The sequence below is a fragment of the Thamnophis sirtalis genome, unplaced genomic scaffold, assembly GCF_051295495.1.
Source record: "Thamnophis sirtalis isolate CommonGarterSnake01/CBP01778 unplaced genomic scaffold, rThaSir2_p1.2 scaffold_3, whole genome shotgun sequence".
Taxonomy (NCBI): Eukaryota; Metazoa; Chordata; class Lepidosauria; order Squamata; family Natricidae; genus Thamnophis; species Thamnophis sirtalis.
This window is the reverse complement of record NW_028261383.1, coordinates 152,541,714-152,565,540: the sequence shown is the minus strand read 5'-3', so window position 1 is coordinate 152,565,540 and position 23,827 is coordinate 152,541,714. Positions and strand designations below refer to the sequence as shown.

At 42.0% G+C, this 23,827-nt stretch overlaps 1 protein-coding gene across 1 annotated transcript in view; it reads left to right on the top strand.

Annotated features, from left to right (window-relative positions):
* Nucleotides 1-23,827, top strand: part of FMNL3 (formin like 3) — a 111,374-nt gene that overhangs the window by 50,514 nt on the left and 37,033 nt on the right. Inside the window, exons 2-5 of the mRNA XM_087710458.1 lie at nt 8,258-8,341; nt 10,594-10,674; nt 12,897-12,973; nt 21,391-21,474. Coding sequence (XP_087566584.1) covers nt 8,258-8,341; nt 10,594-10,674; nt 12,897-12,973; nt 21,391-21,474 — 326 coding nt within the window. The remainder of the gene's footprint in view (nt 1-8,257; nt 8,342-10,593; nt 10,675-12,896; nt 12,974-21,390; nt 21,475-23,827) is intronic.

The window sequence follows — 23,827 nt, the reverse complement described above, 5'->3', positions numbered from 1 at the left end:
CAGAATTTTCTGCTGATGCTATTATCTGTGGGAACTCCCTCATCAGCTTTGTTCAGTCAGGATCCCTAATTAGCAAATGTTGCCTAAATAGCCCAATGAATGCTGTTGCAACCCTACAATAAAGAGTAGGTGTACTAGCGATTGGATTGAAAAGATTTATTTTGGTTTGTGGGATGTACTTTGCTCCCCCCCCTCGCCATTTGAATATTGAATACCCACCAAATTCAGATGTGAAATAAAGAATGGCTCAGAATAATCCACAGATACCCAATAAACAAAGTCCAATTTGAGTGCTTGTTCAGTGAGAAGACTGTTCTCAACAGTGAGCTCAACGTCTACAAAAACCCACCTCTTTACAAAAAGCTGCCTACAGCTCTACAGTTTAAATGTGGTAGTCGGGGGCAGCTTAATTGATACACTGTTCTTAAATACTTGAATGTCAAAACTATTGCTGTTTAATGTAAATTACCTAGAAATCTCGGTTGAACTTTCTGTCCACCATGGTTTGTGGATATGAACTGTATAGCCAGGACATTCTATTGGAAAATTTGGCACAATGCTAGTCTGAAGATAGCATGGCCAGGTAAAAAGTTAATTGAACTACTATTGGTAGGAGCTATGTAGATTGTTCATTACGTACAAAAAAGACCCGACCAGATTTTCTCTAATGTAGGCTTGAGGGATGTAATGGCTTAGTGGCTAAGACGCTGAGCTTGTCGATCAGAAAGGTCGGCAGTTCGGCGGTTCGAATCCCTAATGCCGCATAACGGAGTGAGCTCCCGTTACTTGTCCCAGCTTCTGCCAACCTAGCAATTCGAAAGCACATAAAAAAAATGCAAGTAGAAAAATAGGAACCACCTTTCGTGGGAAGGTAACAGCGTCCATGCACCTTTGGTGTTTAGTCATGCCGGCCACATGACCACGGATACGTCTTACGACACCACTGACTCTTCGGCTTTGAAACAGAGATGAGCACCTCCCCCTGGAGTCGGGAACAACAAGCATATATTTACGAGGGGAACCTTTCCCTTTTTACCTTTGAGTGACAGGTTTGAAGGACAGTTTTGAGGGACAGGTTATGAAATCTGTACATGTTCTCTTGCATTACAGAATGCTTGGAAAAGGTCACATGTTCTGCCACCATATTCTTAAGAGGCAAATTCCATGCAGGATGAGTGAATCCCAAAATTAAAGAGATTCCAGTCTTGGAAAAAGTTGATGATTTAAGACAGTGCCACCTGTACAGCGCGAACTCATAAAACAAATTGACATCCCTCTTTGAAATATTTGCTCCCCTTTCGGCTTTCCTTTTATGACTGATGTTGCCAAGATGCAGCTAACCCTCAGGTGTCCACAAAGCAAGTATCTAAAAATAAACACAGACCTCAGAAAAATTCTATTCAAGTCATTCTCATATGCATCTGAGATATCCCTTTTTCTCTAAACTCACAGTTGAAAGACATGTTATCTTATGCCAGACTCAACTCCAGCATTTTCAAAGTTTAGGGGGACGAGGTGGTGCTGCTCTACAATAGACTGAATAGAAACAAGGTCAGAGAAGGATATAACATAGGCAGCATATTTAATTTGGTGCTTTGGTGTATAATATATTTTAATACAGATTGCTAGTATTTATTCCCTAGTATATAAGCTCCACAGCCTGGAGTTCAGTCCTGACAGAGCTCAAGTTGACTCAGCCTTCCATCCTTCTGAGATCAGTAAAAGGAGGACCCAGATTGTTGGGGGCAATTGCAAATAATGCTTACGTAGTAAAGAGGGTGCTATAATGAGCTATGGGGCAGTATATAGGCTACTGCTGTTGCTAGGTAAAGGTGAAGGTTCCCCTCGCACATTTGTGCTAGTCGTTCCCAACTCTAGGGGGCGATGCTCATCTCCGTTTCAAAGCCAAAGAGCCAGCACTGTCTGAAGACGTCTCTGTGGTCATGTGGCCAGCATGACGAAATGCCAAAAGCGCATGGAATGCTTTTACCTTCCCACCAAAGGTGGTTCTTATTTTTCTGCTTGCATTTTTTACGTGTTTTCGAACTGCTAGGCTGGCAGAAGACTGCTGTTCCTATTGCTATATAAAAGCCGTGTTCTAAAGTCCTCCTTAGACCCCAGAGGGATTACCTTTTTTTAAAAAAAATCAAAGATAACATACAGTACAGGTAGTGCTTGATTTACAACAGTTCGTTTAGTGACTGTTCCAAGTTACAACGGCACTAAAAGAAGTGACTTATGACTGTTTTTCACACTTACGATCCTTGCAGCAACCCCCTGGCCACATGATCAAAATTTGGATGCCTGGCAACTGGTTCATATTTATGACGATTGAAGTGTCCTGAGGCTGGTTGATCACCTTTTGCGACCTTCTAACCAGCAAAGACAATGGAGAATAGCAATAGCACTTAGAGTTATATACCACTTCACAGTGCTTTTACAGCTCTCTCTAAGTGATTTACAGGGTCAGCCTCTTGTCCCCAACAATCTGGGTCCTCATTTTACCCACCTCGGAAGGATGGAAGGCTGAGTCAACCTTGAGCCGGTGAGGATCGAACTGCCAAAGTGTAGCCAGGTTTACTTCACAATTGTTACTAACTTAACAACTGCACTGATTTACTTAACAATTGTGGCAATAAAGTTCGTAAAACAGGGTAAAACTCACTTAAATAACCGTCTTGCTTAGCAAGATAAATTTTGGGCTCAGTTGTGGTTGTAGGTCAAGGACTTACTTGTAAGGAAAATCTTGCCAATGGGAATCAAGTCATGCTCCAATAAAAATGGAGTATTCCCTTACCTCCACAAATGCTCTGACAGCATCATGCCTATTCATCTGCCTCTCTAAAGTAGAAACCAATCTAAACATTTGTACAGTTTCAAACTCAGTTTTTTGGATAGCAAGAGGAAAATCCTAAACCCAAAATATGTTTTTTAGCTTCTTGCATCTACAGAAGCTACTTCTTGTATTGTCAGTATGAAACTCTGGAAGTGTTTCAACTGCTGAGTGTATCATAGTCTGACCACCACATGGGCACGACAGTACTGCAATGAGTCATGTTTGATTTTATTTTTAGGTCTTTTTTTTGCCATTTCCTGAAAGCAAATGCCTCCTTGCCTAGGAAAAATAAAAGAGTCTCCTTCTGGAAGATATTGTTGGCTAAAAGCATTATATTCTACTTATTTACAGGAGAAGGGCAGGAGGGAAGAAATGTGGCTGAACGTGAGAGGGGAAATATGTAGCTTGGGGATCATTCCTGTACAGCTGTATAGTATTAAGCATGCCTGAACCTCTTGCAAAACTTGTAAAACCTTAGATCAGTGAGAACTTGTGATGTACAATACAGGTAGTCCTCGACTTATGACCACGATTAAGCCTAAAATTTCTTTTGCTAAGTGAGACATATGTTGAGTTTTGCCTCATTTTACAACCTTTCTTGCCACAGTTGCTAAGTGAATCACTGCAGTTGTTAAACTAGTAACACTATTGTTAAGTGAATCTGGTTTTCTCCATTGACTTGGTTTGTCAAAAGGTCACAAAAGGTGATCGGAGGACCAGGGGACACTATAATCGTCATAAATATGACTCAGTTGCCAAGCATCTGAATTATGATCGTGTGACCAGGGGAGTGCTGAAACGGTTGTAAGGGTGAAAAACATTCATGAGTCACTTTTTTCTGTGTCATTGTAACTTTAAATGGTCACTGAGCAAACTGTTGTAAGTCAAAGATTATCCAAATATCCATGGAAAGATAAAGGTTCCCTCACACATATGTGTTAGTCGTTCCTGACTCTAGGCGGCGGTGCTCATCTCTATTTCAAAGCCGAAGAGCCAGCATTGTCCGAAGACGTCTATGTGATCATGGGGCCGGCATGACTAAATGGCGAAGGGACACAGAATGCTGCTACCTTCCAACCAAATATGGTTTATTTTTCTACTTTCATTTTTATATGCTTTCGAACTACTAGGTTAGCAGAAGCTGGGACTAGTAACGGGAACTCATTCTGTTATGCAGCACTAGGGTTTCAAACCGCCAAATTGCCAACCTTTCTGATCAACAAGCTCAGCGTCTTAGCCATTGAGCCACCGCGTCCCAAATATCCATGTAAAAAAGCCAATTTGGTGTAGTGGTTAAAGTGCTGACCTTGGAGTGGAAAGGCCTGAGTTTTTGTCCTGCATCTATATAGAAGCCAACTGGGTAACTTTGAGCCATTCATTTTAATCCTCCGAAGGAAGAGGAGAAGATAGGCCATTTCTGAAAATGTTGCCATAGAAGATTGCATGGACTTGTCCTTGTAGTTTGCAAGAATCAAAACTGACTTGAAGGCTTACATGTAACTTACACATAGACACAGATTTAGACACTGGAAATTTTTACCACTGAATGAGGCAAGGAATTGAATTTTTTTTTAACCCGCCCTAATCTTAGAAACAGATGGTTTCCAGTTTCAGACCTTTAGAGGAAAACTTCTAGGTCTTATTTTGAGCATGAAGAAATCAGTCAAGTCTTGCAGCTTTAATATCTGGAGAAAACTAGAGCCAGAAGCATTGACAGTACGCAAGACAATTTCATGCCTACATGGACAGTATATCCATAATACCACAGGCTCCTTTTTGGGATTTGACCAGAGGTGGGTTCCTACCGGTTTGCACCAGTTTGGCTGAACTGGTAGTAATTTGCCGGCCTGAGTCACTGGAACTGGCAGAGACCCAGGCCTGGCACGCCCCCAAACCAGTTCTCCTAAGGCACCACCATCTTGATTTTCGGTTCTGCTCAGAACAATTTTCATTGCAAATGTAATTTCCCCCCTTTTTAAACATTTTGCGCACGCACAGACTTTTTTAGATGCAAATGCGCATGCGCACAGATCATTTGCAGTAATGCTGGCAGCAACCACCCCTGGATTCGACTGTGACACGTTGCAATTTTTAAAAGGTACACATGGTTTGAGAGATGATTAGCTTCTTCCAGTACTATATGTGGGTAAACTAATTTTGTCTTACTGTGTTATAGAGCAACTAAAAAGTACAAGAATAGAAAGAGTGCAGATGTAAGCAACGGTCTTCTCTTTTCAAACTACCTTCTGTTCACTTCCTACCATAATGTAAACAAACAAACCTGGATAATAAAGACACATGTTGGATCCATAGCAGTTCTGAGTCAATGTATAATTATTTCAGATTGTTAAGAGAAACCCTTGCCTGAAGCTTTCAGGATGGGAAGAAGGGTTTCTAGTCAAAGCGCAAATTAATGGATAGGTGAACAAGTGGTGTGAATCAGAATACTTTATAGTAAGGCACTTTCATTTCACTTTCTCATTTGAGTTATTATTTCTAGTTAAGCCCTAAAGCTATCATATCTGTTCGATACATTGAGATCAGAGATGAATATGGGATGGGATGGGATAGGATGGGAATACCATAGGAATAGAATAGAATAGAATAGAATTTTCTCTTCCATGAGGTTTTTCTTTGCTGCAGATATCATTCTTAAAGGGAAAGAGAAATGAGAGCCAAGCTTCTCCAACCTGGTTTCTTCCAGATATATTGGACCAGCTTTCAAAGCTTTCTACCACCCAGCCCAACAATTCCACCTGTTATCATTTCAGCATTGCCTATTCTAACCATCCATCCATTGCTATCATGGAATGCCTGATTTTATTGGAAGTGATCTAATCTTGACATGCACTATTCTTCCATCTCACAGTTTGAATTGCCACTAGGTGGTCAGATCATGCTAGTAAAGTTGGGGTGATCTGTCCTGATGGTGGAACATTTGAGTTATCTTTGACAAACAAAACATATTCCAAAGTTGGAACCCCATGTTTCTAGATCAGAACAAACAGGAGAAAGGAAGTGGAAGACAAAATATTTGAGAAAGTTTGGCCTAAAACAATCCCATAAACTACATGGTTGGGTTCAAGTTTCTGTCATTAAAAAAGTACATAAACATAAAAGGGTTGCTTTGTGGAATGAAATGGGTGGCCTATAAATTTAATAGATAATAATGAAAAACATCCAAAACAAAATAGAAAACAATCTTACAGTAAAAATGCAGATATTAAAACAGAAATCAAAGAGGACATAATTTGTTTAAGGAAATTGAGGGTAATAAACAATTCATCATCAGATGCTGAGAATTTTACAGATTTATGGATGTCAGATAAATATATATTCAGAATTGGAGTGGCCTATAGCAGTGGTCCCCAACCTTTTTATCGCCGCGGACCAGTCAGTCTTTGATAATTTTACCGTGGCCCGCTGAGCGCGTGCAGGGGTGGGGGGGCGTTGTTCGCGACGACACATTGATTGCGTACCTGTGCGGGGCTCTCTTCCCTGGAGCCTTTGCGCACGGCCCAGGAGCTTTTGCGCACGGCCCAGGAGCCTTTGCGCTGCAGCGATCATGTCCCCCGGCCGCTGCAGCGATCATGTCCCCCGGCCGCTGCAGCGATCATGTCCCCCGGCCGCTGCGCGGCCCGGTGCCAGGTACTCCGCGGACCGGGGGTTGGGGACCACTGGCCTATAGCACCTGTAAATAAGTGTAAATAAGTGAAAAGAGAACTAGCAAAGCTGCCTGGGAAAAATAGTCCCTTAACCAAGCTGCCTCTCCCCACAAAACCCTCCTCCAGGGATTAGAATCTCCCTTTATTGGATGGTAGACATTGGAGCAAGGCTCAGAAAAAATTTGGTTATGGACATTCAGGAGAAATTAATTTTGACGGGGAGGGTGGAGACAGGTTTGTCCTAAGACAGGAGTTGGCAAACTTAAACACTCAAAGAGCCATTTGGACCCATTTCCCACAGAAAAGAAAACAGCAAGGTCCTAACTGGAAGCCCCCTGTTCAATTCTGGAGCTGACTGGAAGTCCAGTTCCCTCACCATAGAGTCTCTTCCTAGCGCAGCGTACTTTTTCCTCTACCTGTCATAACCGAAAGCCTATCAATTGTGGAGACAACTGAAAAACCCTCCCCTTGCCATAGAGTCTTCTCCTGGCGCACTGTGTTTCTCCACCCACCCCCCCGGCGAAGCTCCTCTCAAAATTGTGGCGCCAACTGGTGACTGAGCCGCAGCAGAAGGAGGAAAGAGCCACATGAGGCTCCAGAGCCGCAGTTTGCTGACCCCTGTCCTAAGATTTACAATTGTTTAAACATTCCCTTTCTGCAAATTGCACAAAATGAAATGTTTGAACTACAATCCAATATGCGATCACCCGGGACATCCCACAAAACTCAGTGTGCTTGCCTTCCTAACAGAGATGCTCAGGACGGCACCATAAAAGTTGTAGGTTGTAACAAAAGGCTGGTCTTTGCACAAAGATGCCGAATAGAAGGCTATTAGCTTCAGTGTCCTGGATGCTCTGTGGTTTTGATTTAAATTCTGGACTCTCGACAAGCCAGTACATTCTTCTGCTATCCAGTCCCCATGGGTCTTGAAAGTTTGCCAGCCCACATGTTCCTAGTACCTTCTCTTAAACATCACCATCTTATGGAATCTAGGAACCATGCCTGTTTCTGTAGCAGCCCCTGCCCTATGGAATGCCCTTCTCCTTGCAGTTTGGCAGGCCTCTGCCCTCTTAGCCTTCCAAAAAATACTTAAAATCAGGCTCCCAAGTACTGGGATAGGATGAAGTGGGCGAGAGGATTTTATGAGGAATGTACATGGAAGCTTAATTTTGGTGCCAGGTTTGTAATGATGTTGGTTTTAATAGATATATGTATTATTTTGTTTTATTATTGAAATTATTTTAATTGTTGTCTGAGAACCATCCAGAGATTGATACAAGATGGGCATATAAATGGTTTGACTGACTGACCGATGACTGACTGACTGACTGATTGAATGAATGAATGTTTTTTTTTAAAAAAAACATTTTAAAAAGCAAGTTTGGTCTAGTGATTAGGACACCAGGCGGGAGGGCAAGAAATGAGTTCAAGTCACGCCTTGACCATGAAGGCTAGCTGGGTGACTTTGGGCCACTCTCAACCCAACCCACCTCACAGGGTTATTGTAAGGTAATAGGAGGAGCGTGGTATGTTGGATGTTTGCCACCTTGAGTTATTTTTAAAAATTAAATAAAGCAAGGATATAAATAATAATAAAATAAAATAAACCCTGCCTTCTGCTCAGCAGCCCATTGCAGAATATACACCACATAATGCATACATTCTACCACACACCCAGTTCTGAAGATGCATTGCGGGATGCAGAAGGCAGTCTCGTATGCCTCCTCACTACCTGTCCCTCTGCTTCTTTCCACAGAGCTCCATGAATCTCCCTCCTGACAAGGCCCGTCTTCTGAGGCAATATGACAATGAGAAGAAATGGGATCTAATCTGTGACCAGGTAAGAGGGCTGTAGGAGCTAAGATGGAGAGGGAGGGAGACTAACTTTGCCAAAGAGACATAACATGTCAGGGCACATCGGCTTATGACTCAAGAGGACTATTGCCAGAAATAACATGTGGTGCCCTTGATCTCAGGGCTTTGTTTTCCTTTAAAAGATCAGACAACATCTCCTTATCTGAAGGCTCTTTTTATGCATGGTTGCTGAAGTCTTTGGCATCTAGGAATAGTCCCTGTTATCCTTGTCAGTAATGGGAAATTTCTACACTTGATCTAGGTAAAGCTCCGTTACAAACTGAAGAAAAGAAATGCTTTTTTTTATTTTCTGGACATTTTTGGTCAATTTAATATTTTTTAGAGCAGCGTTTTTCAAAGTGTGGTCTGAGGATCCTGGGGGTCCTCCAAGACCTTCTCAAGGGCCTACAAAATCAAAATAATTTGCCAGAAATGATATACTGAAATAGTAAGTCCAGTCAAACGATTGTGAGAAATGTAATGGCAGCAATTGTATCAATGTTAATGTTTAATTTGGTAAATATCAAGAAATATTTATTATATTTATAAACTTTAAAACTGGGAAGGGGTCTCAGAAAATAGTTTAAGGAACACTAGTATAGAGAACAACACTTAAAAGATACAAGAGAGGCCTGGCTTTTTTAATGGAGTATCCCTAAAATACTGATTGAGCCCAGACAAGTTTCATTGCTAATGCTTCCCTTAGGTAAAGGTTAAAGTTTCCCCTCGCACATAAGTGCTAGTCATTCCCGACTCTAGGGGGCGGTGCTCATCTCCGTTTCAAAGCCAAAGAGCCAGCACTGTCTGAAGATGTCTCCATGGTCATCTGGCCTGCATGACTAAACACCGAAGGTGCACGGAACGGTGTTACCTTCCCACCAAAGGTGGTTCCTATTTTTCTACTTGCATTTTTACATGCTTTCAAACTGCTAGGTTGGCAGAAGCTGGGACAAGTAATAGGAGCTCACTCCATTATGCGGCACTAGGGATTCGAACCGTTGAACTGCCAACCTTCTGATCAACAACCTCAGTGTCTTAACCACTGAGCCACCACATCCCTACATGTTCCCCTTATTTCCCTAAAAAAAACCCACAACCAAACCAAACAAAAAAACAAAACAACCCCCCCCCCACAAGGGTTTATATGTTCCTGGACCCAGCTGCCAAATGAGCAGGAGGTGTCAATATAGAACATGGCTAATTAGAGGGCCTCGGGAGTGGGGCGGCATACAAATTAAAATAAACATTTTGCTGAAGGCTGTGTCAAACCTGGAGTAATTCAGGATGTAAGTGTAAAGCAATTGCAACTCATCTTTCAGTGCTGCTCTGAAACTGGAAACGTTTTGCCAAGAAAAGTGATTGTGTGCTTCAGCCCAGCTTTTTTTTTTTTTAAGAGCAGTACAGAGGCACAGAGTCCCTGAGATAATGCTTGGGTTATTTTAAAGGAAAATTGCTTTTTATGAGATGAACTATCAGGAGAAACCATCTGGGAAGGAAAACAAATCCTGTAAAAAAACCAAAACCTCCTACATCCAAACATATGGATGCAAATGGATGCTACATAGAATTAAAGGAGGCTGCTGGATCAGGCTGATAACTATATTTGATCAAAGCTAAATGTAGGGCATTAACACAATCACCAATCTCATACACAAAGGCCTTTGATCTTGCAGTAGTAGCCACTATTTAAATGCCCAAACTCGATCCATTTATTTGTTCAGGAATTCAGAATATTCTTTTTGCAGGTCTATGAGCAGGCAGGCACTTTGATAAGAAAATGGTTTCCAGTTTGATTATTTGAAATCTGAACCTATATTCCTGCACACTTAGAAGTAAAACTCTCTAACAGAGCAATTGTGCCTAGTCTTACAATCTTGAACTTATAGGGACAGACTTTTAAAACATGTGAGCACAAGAAAAGGGCTGTTGAGGAGCCAGAGGGGTGGGGGGAAATCTGGGTGGAGCACAAAATGAAAATGGCTTTCCTTTCATGTTTATTAGGAAAGCAGACACAAAGAAGCATCTGCTATTTGGATTAGCAGGTAGCTAAGTTGAGTCCTTGGCTGGCATGCTTTCAATGCAAGTGAGGGCTCTCCCTTATATGCTGAGGGGAGAATTCTTGAATTAATAAATCCACAATGCAGCATTCCAATGCTGTCTTTCAAAGACTTCTTGCATACACAATAATTTCCTTTACCTCTTCCCTCCGTTTCTTTTTCCCTACCCAATGTGGAACAGGAAAGGTTTCAAGTGAAGAATCCACCCCATACATATATACAGAAATTGAAGAGTTTCCTCGATCCAGGTGTTACCCGAAAGGTAAGCCTTAAAAGAATGATTTAATCCGGTTGGTAAACTCGCAAGATTAATTTTTCTCGCCATGTGTCTATATAGCATTTGTGCTGATAAATAAGGGAAGCAGTATGCTCCCTCCCATATTTGGGCACACCGAGTGCTTTGACATAACACACACACACACACACACACACACAGTTATTTATTTATTTATTTATTTATTTATTTATATATTCTTAGATTTTCACGGGTACAGGTATGCAGGTCTTTTCCCATGTAAGATTGAGAGTATCTTAGTGACGTTTTGATGAGGTCCCACTCGCCATCTTCAGGCTGGTGCCTTCGGCTTCGTGCTTGTACGAGCAAAGCGTGATCGGAGCTGCCGTCTTTCTATAAATATTGGTGTGTTTGTGTGTGGAAACTAGCCCTAGTCAACAAACGAGTCCCAGCCACGAAAACCGACACCGGACCCAGTACAACACAGGATACCACCACCAACCACCCTCACCAGACTCAAACCCAAACCCATCCCATAGATGAAATGCAACTACCATCCAGAAGCCAAACCATGGCGACATCACCAACTGCTGCAACCCCTCTGACCCCCATACAGAGCAAACTGACACATGCCATGAACACATGGCCAGACTGCAAACTTGGAGCCAAACCAAAGCCCAGGATGTTACATCACAGCCATCTGCTCAGGACATTACATCACAGAACTCAGGAGGTTACAACGCAAAGGTTCAGGATGTTACAACTACACTAGAGCTCAGGATTTCATCACACAGCACATTACCCAGATCGTTACAACACAAAAGACTAATAGGCACACAGCTAGTACCTTAGGCTGTTACGAAATAACTGACTAATCTGCATACATCATCTCCATCAACTAATCAAGATGTAACAACACAGCCAACTAACCTGCTTACAGCAACAAAGCCAGCACTCCACACACCCCCACCAATATTTATAGAAAGACGGCAGCTCCTATCACACTTTGCTCGCACAAGCTCAAAGCCGAGGGCACCAGCCTGAAGTTGGCGAGTGGGACCTCCTCGAAAAGTCAGCAAGACTGGGTTGTTTCCCTGTGTCCTATAATATATGCGTAATTTTTTTCTCATCATGTTTATGTGGTGCATATCGCCACGACCCTGTATGAAATGAAATTTCATTTTAATGTATGCGAATTAGTGTACATTTAAAGTGACAATAAAATTACTCTAAGCCTAAAATGGCTTCCATTGTTTGGAGAATGGTGACCAAAGAAACAGCTCCCCCCTCCCCTCCCCCACACTTTATGGAATACCAAAACATTTTTTGGAATACCAAAATATATACTATACCACACATTGGCCCAAGCAGAATATTATCTCTCATCAAATTAAAATCAATCAAGTGGCTATGCAAAGTTATAATCCACTGAAAAAGCAATGACCAGCCTATCCACTACAGCTGTAGCAGCATCCCCACAATCACGATCAATTCTGGCACTTGGAAACCAGCACATATTTTACAACAGTTGTAGGGTCTCAGGGTCATGCGATCTTTCTAGCCAACTTCCAGTAAGCTAAATCAAAGGTGGGGGGGCATGGATTAACTTAATGACTGCCTGATTCATTTAATAACTGTGGTGGTTCATTCAACAACTGTGGCACAAAAAGGCCTTAAAATTAAGGGCGACTCACTTAACAACTGCCTTGCTAGCCATGGAAATTCTGGTCCCAATTGTGGTTGTAAGTTAAGGACTACCTGTATAAGGGATAAGTCATTGGAGTCGCAGTTACCACAATTGTAGTTGTGAAAAATAAATATATTCTACAGCCCCACAAGTTGTGGTGATCTATCTACTAATTCACTGGGCAGGAAGAAATTTGGCAGTGCTGAACGTGCAAACTAGACTCCGTGGGCACTTCTACATGCAGTCTTCATACCACTGGACGTCTGCAGTGCAGGCCTTGCTTTACAGAAGAAATATTTTATTTGTACTCAGCAACAACAAAAAACAAACAGTGACCATTGAATCAAGTCCAGGTCATTCTGACATATGGAAATATCCATCTTGTTGATGACTATCTATAACTAATGGTAAAATTATTTTCTTATAAGCAAAAAGGGAGGGATATGAAGTGTGATAGAAAAGGAAATGGATGGACAATCCTGCCCCTGCAATTGTGGTTCATTTGTCTAAACAAATGATTGTGCTGTATAGTACTAGAACAAGGAGCTATTTATGCTTACAGAAGTTCCGTCGGAGGGTGCAGGAATCTACCAAAGTGCTGAGGGAGTTGGAGATCTCTTTAAGGACCAATCACATTGGGTAAGTTATTGTTAACCAAGCTTTTAAAGAAGTGCATCATGCATCATGTTGAAGTTTGAGAAAGTGCTATTTGAACAGGCATTACAGTTGATGGTGTGTGTTGTCTCACAGGGTTGGGGTCTTTTCTCTCTGGCGGCTGGATTGCATGAATTCATACTGTGGTCCACACCGTTTTTTATATAGTCAGGCTGGCCTTTAAACCAATACAGAATAGCAGTCAATGGTTGATCCTTAGTAGTCAAGCCAAAACTATGATCCAGAGATCATATAATTGTGGGGTTTGTCCAACATATCAGATCAGTCTATATAGATTATGGGCCAGTATTTCTAAGAAATATATTGTGTGAATTCGCATTAAATTATAAAAGGGATTATTTGGGAGGAGTGTGATCACCCGGGATAAGGCACAAAGGCAACATAGTCAGCTGATAGTTCAAGACATCCCTTTATTTCTCCAACTTTCTCCAACTTTCCCCCAAACACTCCCACATTTATGGCAAGTCCTGAAGCAAAGCGCTCTTACATGCATAGCAGTCTCTGGCTGCGAGGAGTCCAGCAGCTGTTAGCACAACTGCTTCAAAGCAAGAAGTCCAGCGAGGCAAAAGAACAAGGCAATACATCCATGAAGCAAGGAAGAAAGCAATGAGTCCACAAAACAAGGAATAAAGCAAGAAGTCCTGCAAATTCCAGATGTCAGCAACGGCACACAAAATCGCACAAATTCAGCATTTGTTCCTGACAAATTTGTCCCCTCCCCACAGCATCTCCTTAAGTCTCAGTCCCCAGGTGTGCCCTGTGAAGAGGGGTGGGGTGCTCTCCTCACGAGTTGTTGGGTCGGCCTGCACTGTTCCTGCCTCCTTTCTACTCTCTATGCTCAGGGATCAGGAGGGGGCAGTCCTTGCTCATCACCTGAGCTCTGTCGCTCCTCATTTCCATAGCCTGTCCTCTCTCAGTCATCCTACCCCTGTTCCTCCCTGCTGGCAAGCCGTCCCAAGCCAGAGGGACCTGGGACTGGCCCGTCCTGCTCCTCCCCGAATTCCTCCAAAGCCAACGAACCTGCCCCCTCAACCTCCGTAGGCCCCAGCTCCTACTCGTCCTCCTCCACAGATTCAGGCTCCGACAGGGGCATGACAAGGAGAGGGCATAATATTCTGTGTGAACACAACGATTGTGTTTTGTTAATTTCAGTTTAGGGTTTAGCATGTTGTGAGAACCTTGCCAGGAGATGATTTGTTGAAAGGAAGAAAGTTGATCTGGGTTTTTTCTGACTTGAACTCTTTCTATGCAGTCCTTCTGTCTGACGAGAAGTTGGATTTAAGACAGGAGCTGTTCCCCATTCAACGATAGTATTTTGTGTAAGGAAACATTTAATCCCCTGCCTTCCTTACTCCCTAAATTTCACATCTAGATTGCTACACCCTAGCAAAGAGCTTCCTATTGTATCTAAAAGATGTGGAAGCCTGCTATGGAGAATTGAGAAATGTGTTCCTGCCTCCCACCTGTCCTGGTTCCAGCTGGAAGGGAAACACCAACAAGAGCAGGAAGCTGAACTGTTCCTGTCCTTAGCTTCTGGGCCTGGTTGGGTGGGAATTCCTCAGGTCAGCTGGAACTGACACCAAGGGTGATGCTTAGTCAGCAGTATCCTTTGGTGAGGTCTGAACAAACAATAACATGAGGTGTGAGATTCAGAAATGTGAAAGGGATGAGAAAAGGTGAAATGCTAGGAGTGTGGGGCAGAATCAAATGTTTTACATAAGGTGGAATGAGGTACATGTACGACTTTCTAAAAGGGAATCATAGTGCACACAATGTCAGAAAACAAAACATTCAGTCTTTCTAATCCAGAATTCTTCACTAACACAATACTCAGCTGTTCTGCAGAGCATGAGAGTTCAGAGTTAAGGACATTTCCCTTCCCACCCCACCCCTCGAACTGAATTGCAGTACACAGTGAATTGTGGATGCAAAGGATTAAAATCTGGAAATCCAGATGTAAATATTATCTCTCTCAGGGGTGTCACTCAATGCCCGAGGGCCGGATCTGGCCCATGGGGTGCTTATATCGGGCCTGCAGGGCCACCCTTGGAACAGCAGAGAACTGGCCCGCGGTGACTCTGCCAGTGAAAATGGAGCTTGCGAGGGCTGTGTGCAGCCCTCCCAGCTCCATTTTCACTGGAGGAAGGTTGCAGGATGCTGTCGCAGTCAAAAACAGAGCTCGAGAGCCTGTTTTCGCTAGCAGAGCACTTGGGCCACCATAGGCGCCCCCGTCACTAGTGATGTTCAGCTGGCCATGCCCACCCTGGCCATGTTCCCCCCAACCCCCCCAGCCCAAACACAACCCTGATGTGGCCCTCAATGCAATCGAGTTTGACACCCCTGGTCTACAGGGGTGTACATATGTGTGTGTGCGTGTAAGGGAAAAAGAACACTAGAAGCTCCTTAAAAATAAGCACATCTTTTTCCATAGCCTTAGAAACTGCTAGAGGTGTGATTCAGCCATATTATCCTCAGCTCCACTTTGAAAGGTAGAATTGGGCTGAAAGACAATAACTGACACAAAGCCATTTAGACAAAATGGGAAGTTGAATTTGGAATTTTCTGATCTTAATCTAAGACTTTAACCTCTTCAGTTCACTCCAACTGCCTCTTTAAGCAGCATACCAATTCTATTTAAAAGCTACTAATTTTATTTAATGGGATGGAAAAATTGCCATGCAGTCTATAATACGAACAATGAAAATTGAAAGTATTGTATCAATCAGCCCTTTATAAAAAAATCTAGTTTGGACTCTTCTGCTAGAACTGTCCTGGATTAGAAAGCTAGGTGTGCTATTATTTATCAGAATGTTTTTTCTCCCAGCCACCTGGGGAAAAAAAGCATAGTATTCTCCCCCAAAGCACCAGAATGTTGTTAACAAATAATTTTCTGGCATCAAATGGTATTCTTTTCCTTCTGCTAATCATAGCACTGGTCAAAGTGAAAGAATATATGGAGACCGCTGAAAATATAAAAAGTGGGTTTTTTAAGAGTTTACCGTGTCGAAGCAAGCAGTCTCTCCTCTATTTTCATAGTAGATAAGAATTATTTCAGCAATTAGGAAAGATATTATAAATGTCGACTTTCAGTTGTTGTTGTTGCTGTTTTTATTAGCAACAATGAAGATTCAGGTTGTATAATGATGACAACTGTAATTGTTTTTGCTATGTGACATGAAAAATGGCAAAGTGTTGTATAAGTATTTATTGAAACAATATTTCACTCTCTGATTACCCTATACAAGAATGAGGAAAAAAAATATATGTGCGGATTTTACTGAAAATCAATACATGTAAAATCTTTTCTGCTTCATAATAGTGAATCATGGAAGCTATTTATGGGACGGCTGTTATACTGAGAACCAAACATTATAATGAGAAGACATGAATAGCTCGCCAGCATCTCCTTCTGCAAGACAAAACTCAGAAATTTATGTTGTCAGTCAATAAGCTTCAGTTTTTATATTGGATATTTCCTTCCCATCCACCAGTTATTTCCTTTATGGTGCAGAATGAAGGAGAGATTATTCAGTGTCTTCCTTTCCATCTCTAATTTTCTGCTCTTATGTACAGAAGAGAGTTAAGGCTGGAATACCCAAAAGTCATTTCCTTTGGGATTGTCTATGCTAGTTACCCACAGTGCACTTTCTAGTGGTTTTGAAAGTTGCCTTTGATTGCTATCTATACAGATAGATGTATAGATAATAGAAATTTTTCCATGTGGTTCATCTCTCCCCTTTCTCCCTGCTTTTGCCTGGTACCTATTTTGATGTTTGTCAAGGTTTTTATACGTTTATATAATCTGCTTGTTGAGCTGGGTGACAGGTGTGCTTGCTCCCATCTGGATAAAGGAAGTGACTGGGAGTGAACTGGGTGCAAACTAAACTGGAAATTACGCATAATAATTTTCCAACCTTTTCTGGTCTTAGTCTACAAAATTAGAATTGAACGTGTGCGTCAAGGAAAACCTGGTTTCATTGCGGTGATGAAGTTGTCAGTGAGGCTTACCAATGTAGAACAAATATCATGCCATCATGATATTGTTGACTACAATTTCCATCATTCCCAGCTATTGCTTTTTGCCATTCCTGGTGATTATCAAAAGCATATATTTGCAATAGGCAATTAGCTGCAGAACTCAACATTTCTGTGGGTGGAATCAGGGATAATTTGGTACAGAAGGCTTAGCTTTGTTTTTGTTTTTTAAAGGAACAACCATGATAAGAATATAATTTGGAACGTGTCCCTGACTTGGAAATAGGAGAATTTTTGGCAGAGACTTTAAAAGGATGTGATTGAGATGGGGGGGATAGGGTTGGATATCGGGGAAATAGGTTCTCACTCTCTGGGGGAGAAGGAAGCACACAAGGACATAAGACAATCCTTACTCATGTATGCAATCTTGGAGGGTAACCTGCTTCTTGTAGACAATCTTCAAGTGCTACAAATAATCCACATGTCCTTGATAAAAATTTCCTCTATCTTTCTAAAGCTTTCTTTTGCTTTCATGTAAACATCAGGCATATCTATTCAGATTTCTTTTTAAAAAAAATTGTAACAGAGTTGTCAGAGTCTGAAATATCTTACCTAATTCAGTTTTCTAAGCTACTAAATTTTACAGTTTTAATTCTAACGATTTCTGTGGATCTCATCCCATGTTTACAGGGCATGTGTAAGTGCACTAATGTGCCTATTGTCCCTGTCAAGTGTTAGTTTTTTTTCATTTTGTTTGTTCCAAAGTTGTAATTTTTGTTTAACAAACAAACAAATAATTTTAGAGGCGAAAAGTGGTGCCATAATGTAACCCAGCAGGGATCTGCCCAAAATTTCTCATGCCTGCCTGCCTGCCTGCCTGCCTGCCTTCCTTCCTTCCTTCCTTCCTTCCTTCCTTCCTTCCTTCCTTCCTTCCTTCCTTCCTTCCTTCCTTTCTCCCAACCTCCTTGGGCCACTGATTTGAATCTCTGGAGAAACAGTATATTTTCTCTATAGGCAACTGTGTCTCATTTCTCAGTTTCTCTGCTCTTAATACAGATGGGGCTGAAATGTTGTTGGTATTGGTGATATTTCTGGTAGAAGCAGTCCTTGGGACTTTCCTAAACCCAGTTTGCATTACGTACATAAATGAATACCGGTGCATGCAGGGGCTCGCTCACATCTGTGCCTTGTCTCCCACATGCTCTTGAGGATGTATTCCTTCCAATGAAGGCATAAAATGACTGTGCACTGTCAAAGGGCTTGGTGGATCTAGTCTATTTGTTGTAATTGACAATGGCGCTCCAGGTCAGAGACTGAGAAACGTTTGGTGTAAATCCTTGGGATACCCATATGCATAACATGTGCTTTGCCAATCAGCTGTAGTTGAATAGGCACGGCAGCAGATGCATTTGTAAAGAAGCCTCTCTGCAAGCACACCCTAAAAAAATAATAAGTGTGTGGCTTCCTCTTCTGTTAGGAACTCACACACCCGCTTGTAATTCCTCTTCCTTACCTGATTACAGGATGGGATTTGCCTTAGAGAGCCTTTGCTCCTTCCTCCACATCCTTTAGCCTTCAACAAATGCATTGAAGACTCTAAATTAGTAGTGCAGCCACTGAAATCAGACAGGAAACACACTGGGGTTGGAGGCTGAAGTTCAGACAGGCAGGAAATGGGCGGGTGGAGAGGGAGGGAGGGAGGGAGGGGGAGAGAGAGAGAGAGAGAGAGAGAGGGAGGGAGAGGGAGAGAGAGGGAGGGAGGGAGAGAGAGAGTGTTTCAGGGTCCCAATGATTAATGGTCAAAATTGCAGTCAGCCAAAGCTGCTTCAGGAAATAACAGCACATACTGAAACCACGAGCTGCAGGCATTCTCTCTCTTGTGATGTGCAGTTCTTGTTCCTGAGTTGGCACATCTCCACGTACACATTCACAGCTTTGTTTGGTGCTGCCCAACAAGTACAGTTTGATTCTTTGCCTACAGATTTGTCAGATTCGTTTCCCGTGCCATTTTCCCTCCTTGCATCAAAGCCTCCAGGAGGGGGAGGGATCTCCAGCAGATGTCTTGGAACCTAAGCAAACACTCCCTTCCCTGCTATGGAAAGATAAAGCCTTACCAGTTACAGTATTTTGTTTACAACAACTAGGGGCTACCACAATCTCCCTGAACACACATTGGGTGGGCCATAGTTGCTGATTTCCTTCTAAATTTATCATGTTCTTCTGTCTTCTCTGAACCCTGTCCAGTTTATATACATCAGTCCAAAACTCCAGACTTGACATAGTCCTAAAAATAAGCTGAGTTTGAGTGGTTATTTGAGAATGAGAACTGTTGATGTCTGATGTCTAGGCTGGAGATGGGCATTCACTTAAATGTAGTCTTTCAGAGGGAATTTCCCATTGAGAAGGGACATCCCATTGGAGCGTATTTGTTTTCCATGCACAATTCCAGTTATAATTCTATGAATCTTCAAGTGTGGGCTTCATTGAATAGGCTGCCCTCCCAGACTGTTGTCATTTATGTGAGTTTTCAAGTATCTCAATTAGGGGTTCCTAAACATTTTGCCATCATACCTCCCTTTATTGTAATCTTAATATTCATACCTCCCCTAAAAATCCAAATAACGGAATGAACAATTAAATAATATAATGGGAAATGCGGATTGATTATAACAATATACAACTAAAAGCTGTTTCATCCCTCCCCTGAACTCAGCCTGTACCACCTCCCTGAAGACGATATACCCAGGGGTGGGCTTCAAAAATTTTAGCAATGGGTTCTATGCCTGGTTGCTGGGTGGGTGTGGTCATGGTGGGCATAGTCTAGTTGGCCTCCTGCATCATGGGGGGGGGTCACCTTCCCCAGGCTCCAGAGGCTTTCCTTGAGCTTTTTGGGAGGGTGAAAACTGCCTCCTCTGGGCTCTGGAGGCCCTTCTGAAACTTCCGGGAGGCCTGTTCCCCCCCCACCAAAAAAAACCTCCATGTGGGCCCTGCACTTACCTCGCATCCAAAACGGACTGAATAGAGACTCCTGGGAGGGGAGGGGTGAGGTGGGAGAGGTGGGGTGTAATGGGTGGGGCCAGCCAGAGGTGGGATTTGGAGGTTCTCCAAACCAGCCATAACATTAGCTATGGGTTCTCCCGAACCCAGGCGAACCTGAAGCAGCTCACCTCTGGATATACCTCATAGTTTTGGAAACCCTGCTTTAAGTACTAATTCAGCACTTTGCAGGAGACGGTGAATTTGATTTTTGTGCAAGATTCTATATGCCCAAAGTATCCATCTAATTCAGGGGTCCCAAGTCCCCAAACTGTGGCCTATTACTGGGCCAGAAGTGGGCTGCCTGAAGTGGGGGGCAAGCATGAGCCTGCATGAGCAGCGGGCAAGCGCATATGTGCATGCATCATTCATGTGAGCGGCAAGCGTGTGTGCCCACCGCTCAGACAAATGGAGCTGTGCACACGTACATGCTTGCCCATTGCTTACATCTCCCTCCCCCGTCCCCAAAGCTGGAAAAGTTGGGGAATGCTTGTCTAATTTATAACTAATTAATATCTTGCCTTTTTAGGCAAAATCCATCCCTGAAATTTTAATATAAAACAAGATTAGGTATAATCAAGCGTAAGCAGTGGTTATAAAAATATAGAAACAGAAGAACCAACAAGAAGGAGGAAGAGGATAGGATCAGTTTTAGCCAAAATACTACATTTTTCAGTGTGCATATAAACTCGGGTTCTCATTCCTGAGAGTTGCAGTTACTTGAATTGCCACAATCAAATGGATGAAACGGCAGTGTGAACCTGTGAAATAAAGACACTGAGAAGAAGAAAAGAGGAGAAAATTACATTAGGTAGAAGGCATCATTCAATGAAATACTGAAGCTCTGACTGGATGGTGGAGAATGGAAGGATTTATACTCCTTGCAGAGAGTATAATTCTGGTCATTTGCATTCTTTTAACGAGTAATTAAGGTCACCTGGAGATTTATCTGTGGCATCAAGGTCACCTGAGTGGTGAGAATGGGTGTGGAGCCTTCTTGGAACTGTTGAAAAGACTGTTGTAGATTGGAGATAGATTATGTCTATGTTCCTCCCCCTCTGTTGAGAGAGGGATGTTCAATTTTGACATAGATGGCCTCTTTAACCCCTCTTTGAAACCAGAAATGCAGGGGGGGAGGGGAAGCACCTTTGGAACTTTCTTTACACACTATTTGAAAGTATAAAGAGGCAATCCTCCATCAGCTGGAAATCCTGGAAATTGTTGTCTTATTAGGTTGAGGACAACTGATTGGAAGGATAAACCTTAAAAAGTGCCCCGGTTTCACTTTGAAGACGGTCAGTAAGTCACATCAGAAAACATCTGGAATAATAACATTTTGGACACATTTTTTTCTTATTGTTTCTTTGCAGATGGGTGCGTGAATTTCTCAATGATGAAAACAAAGGCCTGGATGTGCTGGTGGACTACCTCTCGTTCGCTCAATGTGCAGTGATGTAAGTCATTGTGTTATTGTCGAGATGCCCTGGTTCTTCTTCCTTCTTCACAATATTCCCTTCCTATGTAGATATTTCATGTTGGTATCATATACATTCTTAAGAGTGCCAGTTATAAGAAGACATCATGAGGTTTACATACCGAGTGGATGGTGACATTTTGGTTTTATATGTGGGGCCCTTAATCTCATTCAGATTCCCAGACAGAGAAGAATTTACATGTTGTTTTCATCACTTTCCGTGCCAGGCTTTCTTTTCCTTATGGAGGTCTCCTTAGCCGCCACTTTCACATTGTAGTTTGCATTAGAGGTAGGGGTGAAATGCTATCGGTTTGGGCCGGTTCACCCAAACCGGTAGTAAAAAAATGTTTAAAAAAAGTTTTTTAAAAAGTTCCGATGATCGCGTAGCACAGCTGATCATTGGAACTTTTCTTTTACTTCTAAAAGTATTTTTTTACTATCCATTCGGGCGAATAGTTAGTAAAAATGCTTTTAAAAAGTTTTTTAAAAATTCCGACAATCAGCTGTGCAACAATCAGCTGTGCTGCGTGATTTATATTCGCTAAAAAGCAGGAAACCCTGCTTTCTAGCTAATGTAAATCATGCGGCACAGCAGTTGTCCATCCGTCCGTCCCCCTGTTGTTCTACTTACCTTTGCAGACTCAGAAAAAGCTTCTTAGTGCCTGCGGTGCGCATGCGCGAAGTGAAGCAAGCAGAGTTCAGAGCATTTCACCCCTGATTAGAGAGGTACTTACGAGAAAAAATGTGCTGGCTGCTTGGCATGTATGTCTTGGTAGACTAACAACATAAATAAAAATGACAGGTGCATATTAATGAGAATTAGCTAATTGTCTGGCATTTCATTAGTTAATTACATTATAATTAATACGGTACATTCCACTTTTCTGAACTGAAACTGGAAATATTAGCCAAAAGTGCAGCAAGTGAAAGATATTGTTGTCTACCTTTCTTTTTGTTGCTTCAAAAAAAGTATCTGGAGTTCTATTAAATGCATGATCCACACAGGACGTCCTAGATGTAGGACAATATGTGGCTCTGAGGCTTAATTTCAAGGCTTATGTAAATCTTTCCTTCTTCCGTCTGCTGCTTGGTTGAGAGACAAGAGAATATAAGAAAGATGGCTTTAAAAGGGGTTTGGAGAGATGCTTTGCTGTTACAATAATAAACGGCAAATTGCTTTGATCCCACTGTTCATGAAGCCTCCAACAGATGGCCTAAACTGGTCCCCAGAGTCCTCAAGAATTAGTTGGAAAGGCCATAAAATTCCATTTTGCAATAATATTTAGGTATCCTAACAGAAACATGAAAAGAAAGACCAAAGGATATCAAAACAAGAGGAAAGAAATTCCTGGCAGTTGTTTTGAGGAACACTCCGGAGATCTAACCGGTTCTGTTCTTGCTTCTGTTGGGACACTTTCACCTTGAATTTGCCCAAATGTCTTTGCTAGTGAAGTCCCAAGGGCTGAGTAGACAAGAGAGCTAATGGTATGTACTTGTAGCGTATCTCTTTATCAGGTATGGGGGAGCATGAGGCAATCTGCAAAGATGCCAATTTCTATCCAAACTAGTTCTGACTGGAAGGTGAATTTTCTTGAAGTTGTCTCCTTATCCTCATAAATTCTTATCCTGATCTTTCTGCCTTGACAGCTTGTTTATTTCATCCCCCCCCACCAATTATCCCATTCTCAGGAAGCAGAGATCTTGGGGTGAATTATTTTAAACAACCCAAAAAATATAAAACAGGGAGTAGCCCAAGCCAGACTAAAACAGTATTAAAACAGCATTAAAACAGCAGCAACACGGCTAACAGGAGAAATTCAGGGTAACTTCTAAGTTTGTTATTTTTGGTACTAGATGAGTTTATCAGCTCATGTTACTGGGCTTTTCATAGTGATGGCTTTCTTATTTGCTTTCTTTCTATCTGTCTGAATCTGTATGCAAACACACACACACACAATACAATTACAATGCATTAAATCTATTTTCTTTTTCAATATTTTATTAATATTATTACCAAAAAATTAAAGGAAAAACAAAGGAAAAAGGTAGGAAAAAAAGAAGAAAGCATAGTATTATGGTTTTAGCCCTTTTTCTATCGAATTGCCATCTTATTCTTTCCCTGTCCTTTTCAACCCTTTTTAATGCCTTAATCCATAAATCATACAATAAATTTCTTATCCAGCTGAGGAATGCTAACTCACAGAGTAGGCTTGAAATTTTTTTGCTTCAATGCCATGTTCCTGAGCCAACATGACTGGAGGAGGAATTCTGGGAGTTGAAGTCCAGAAGTCTTAAAGCTGTCTAGTTTGAGCACCCCTGGGTTTTTTTCTAAA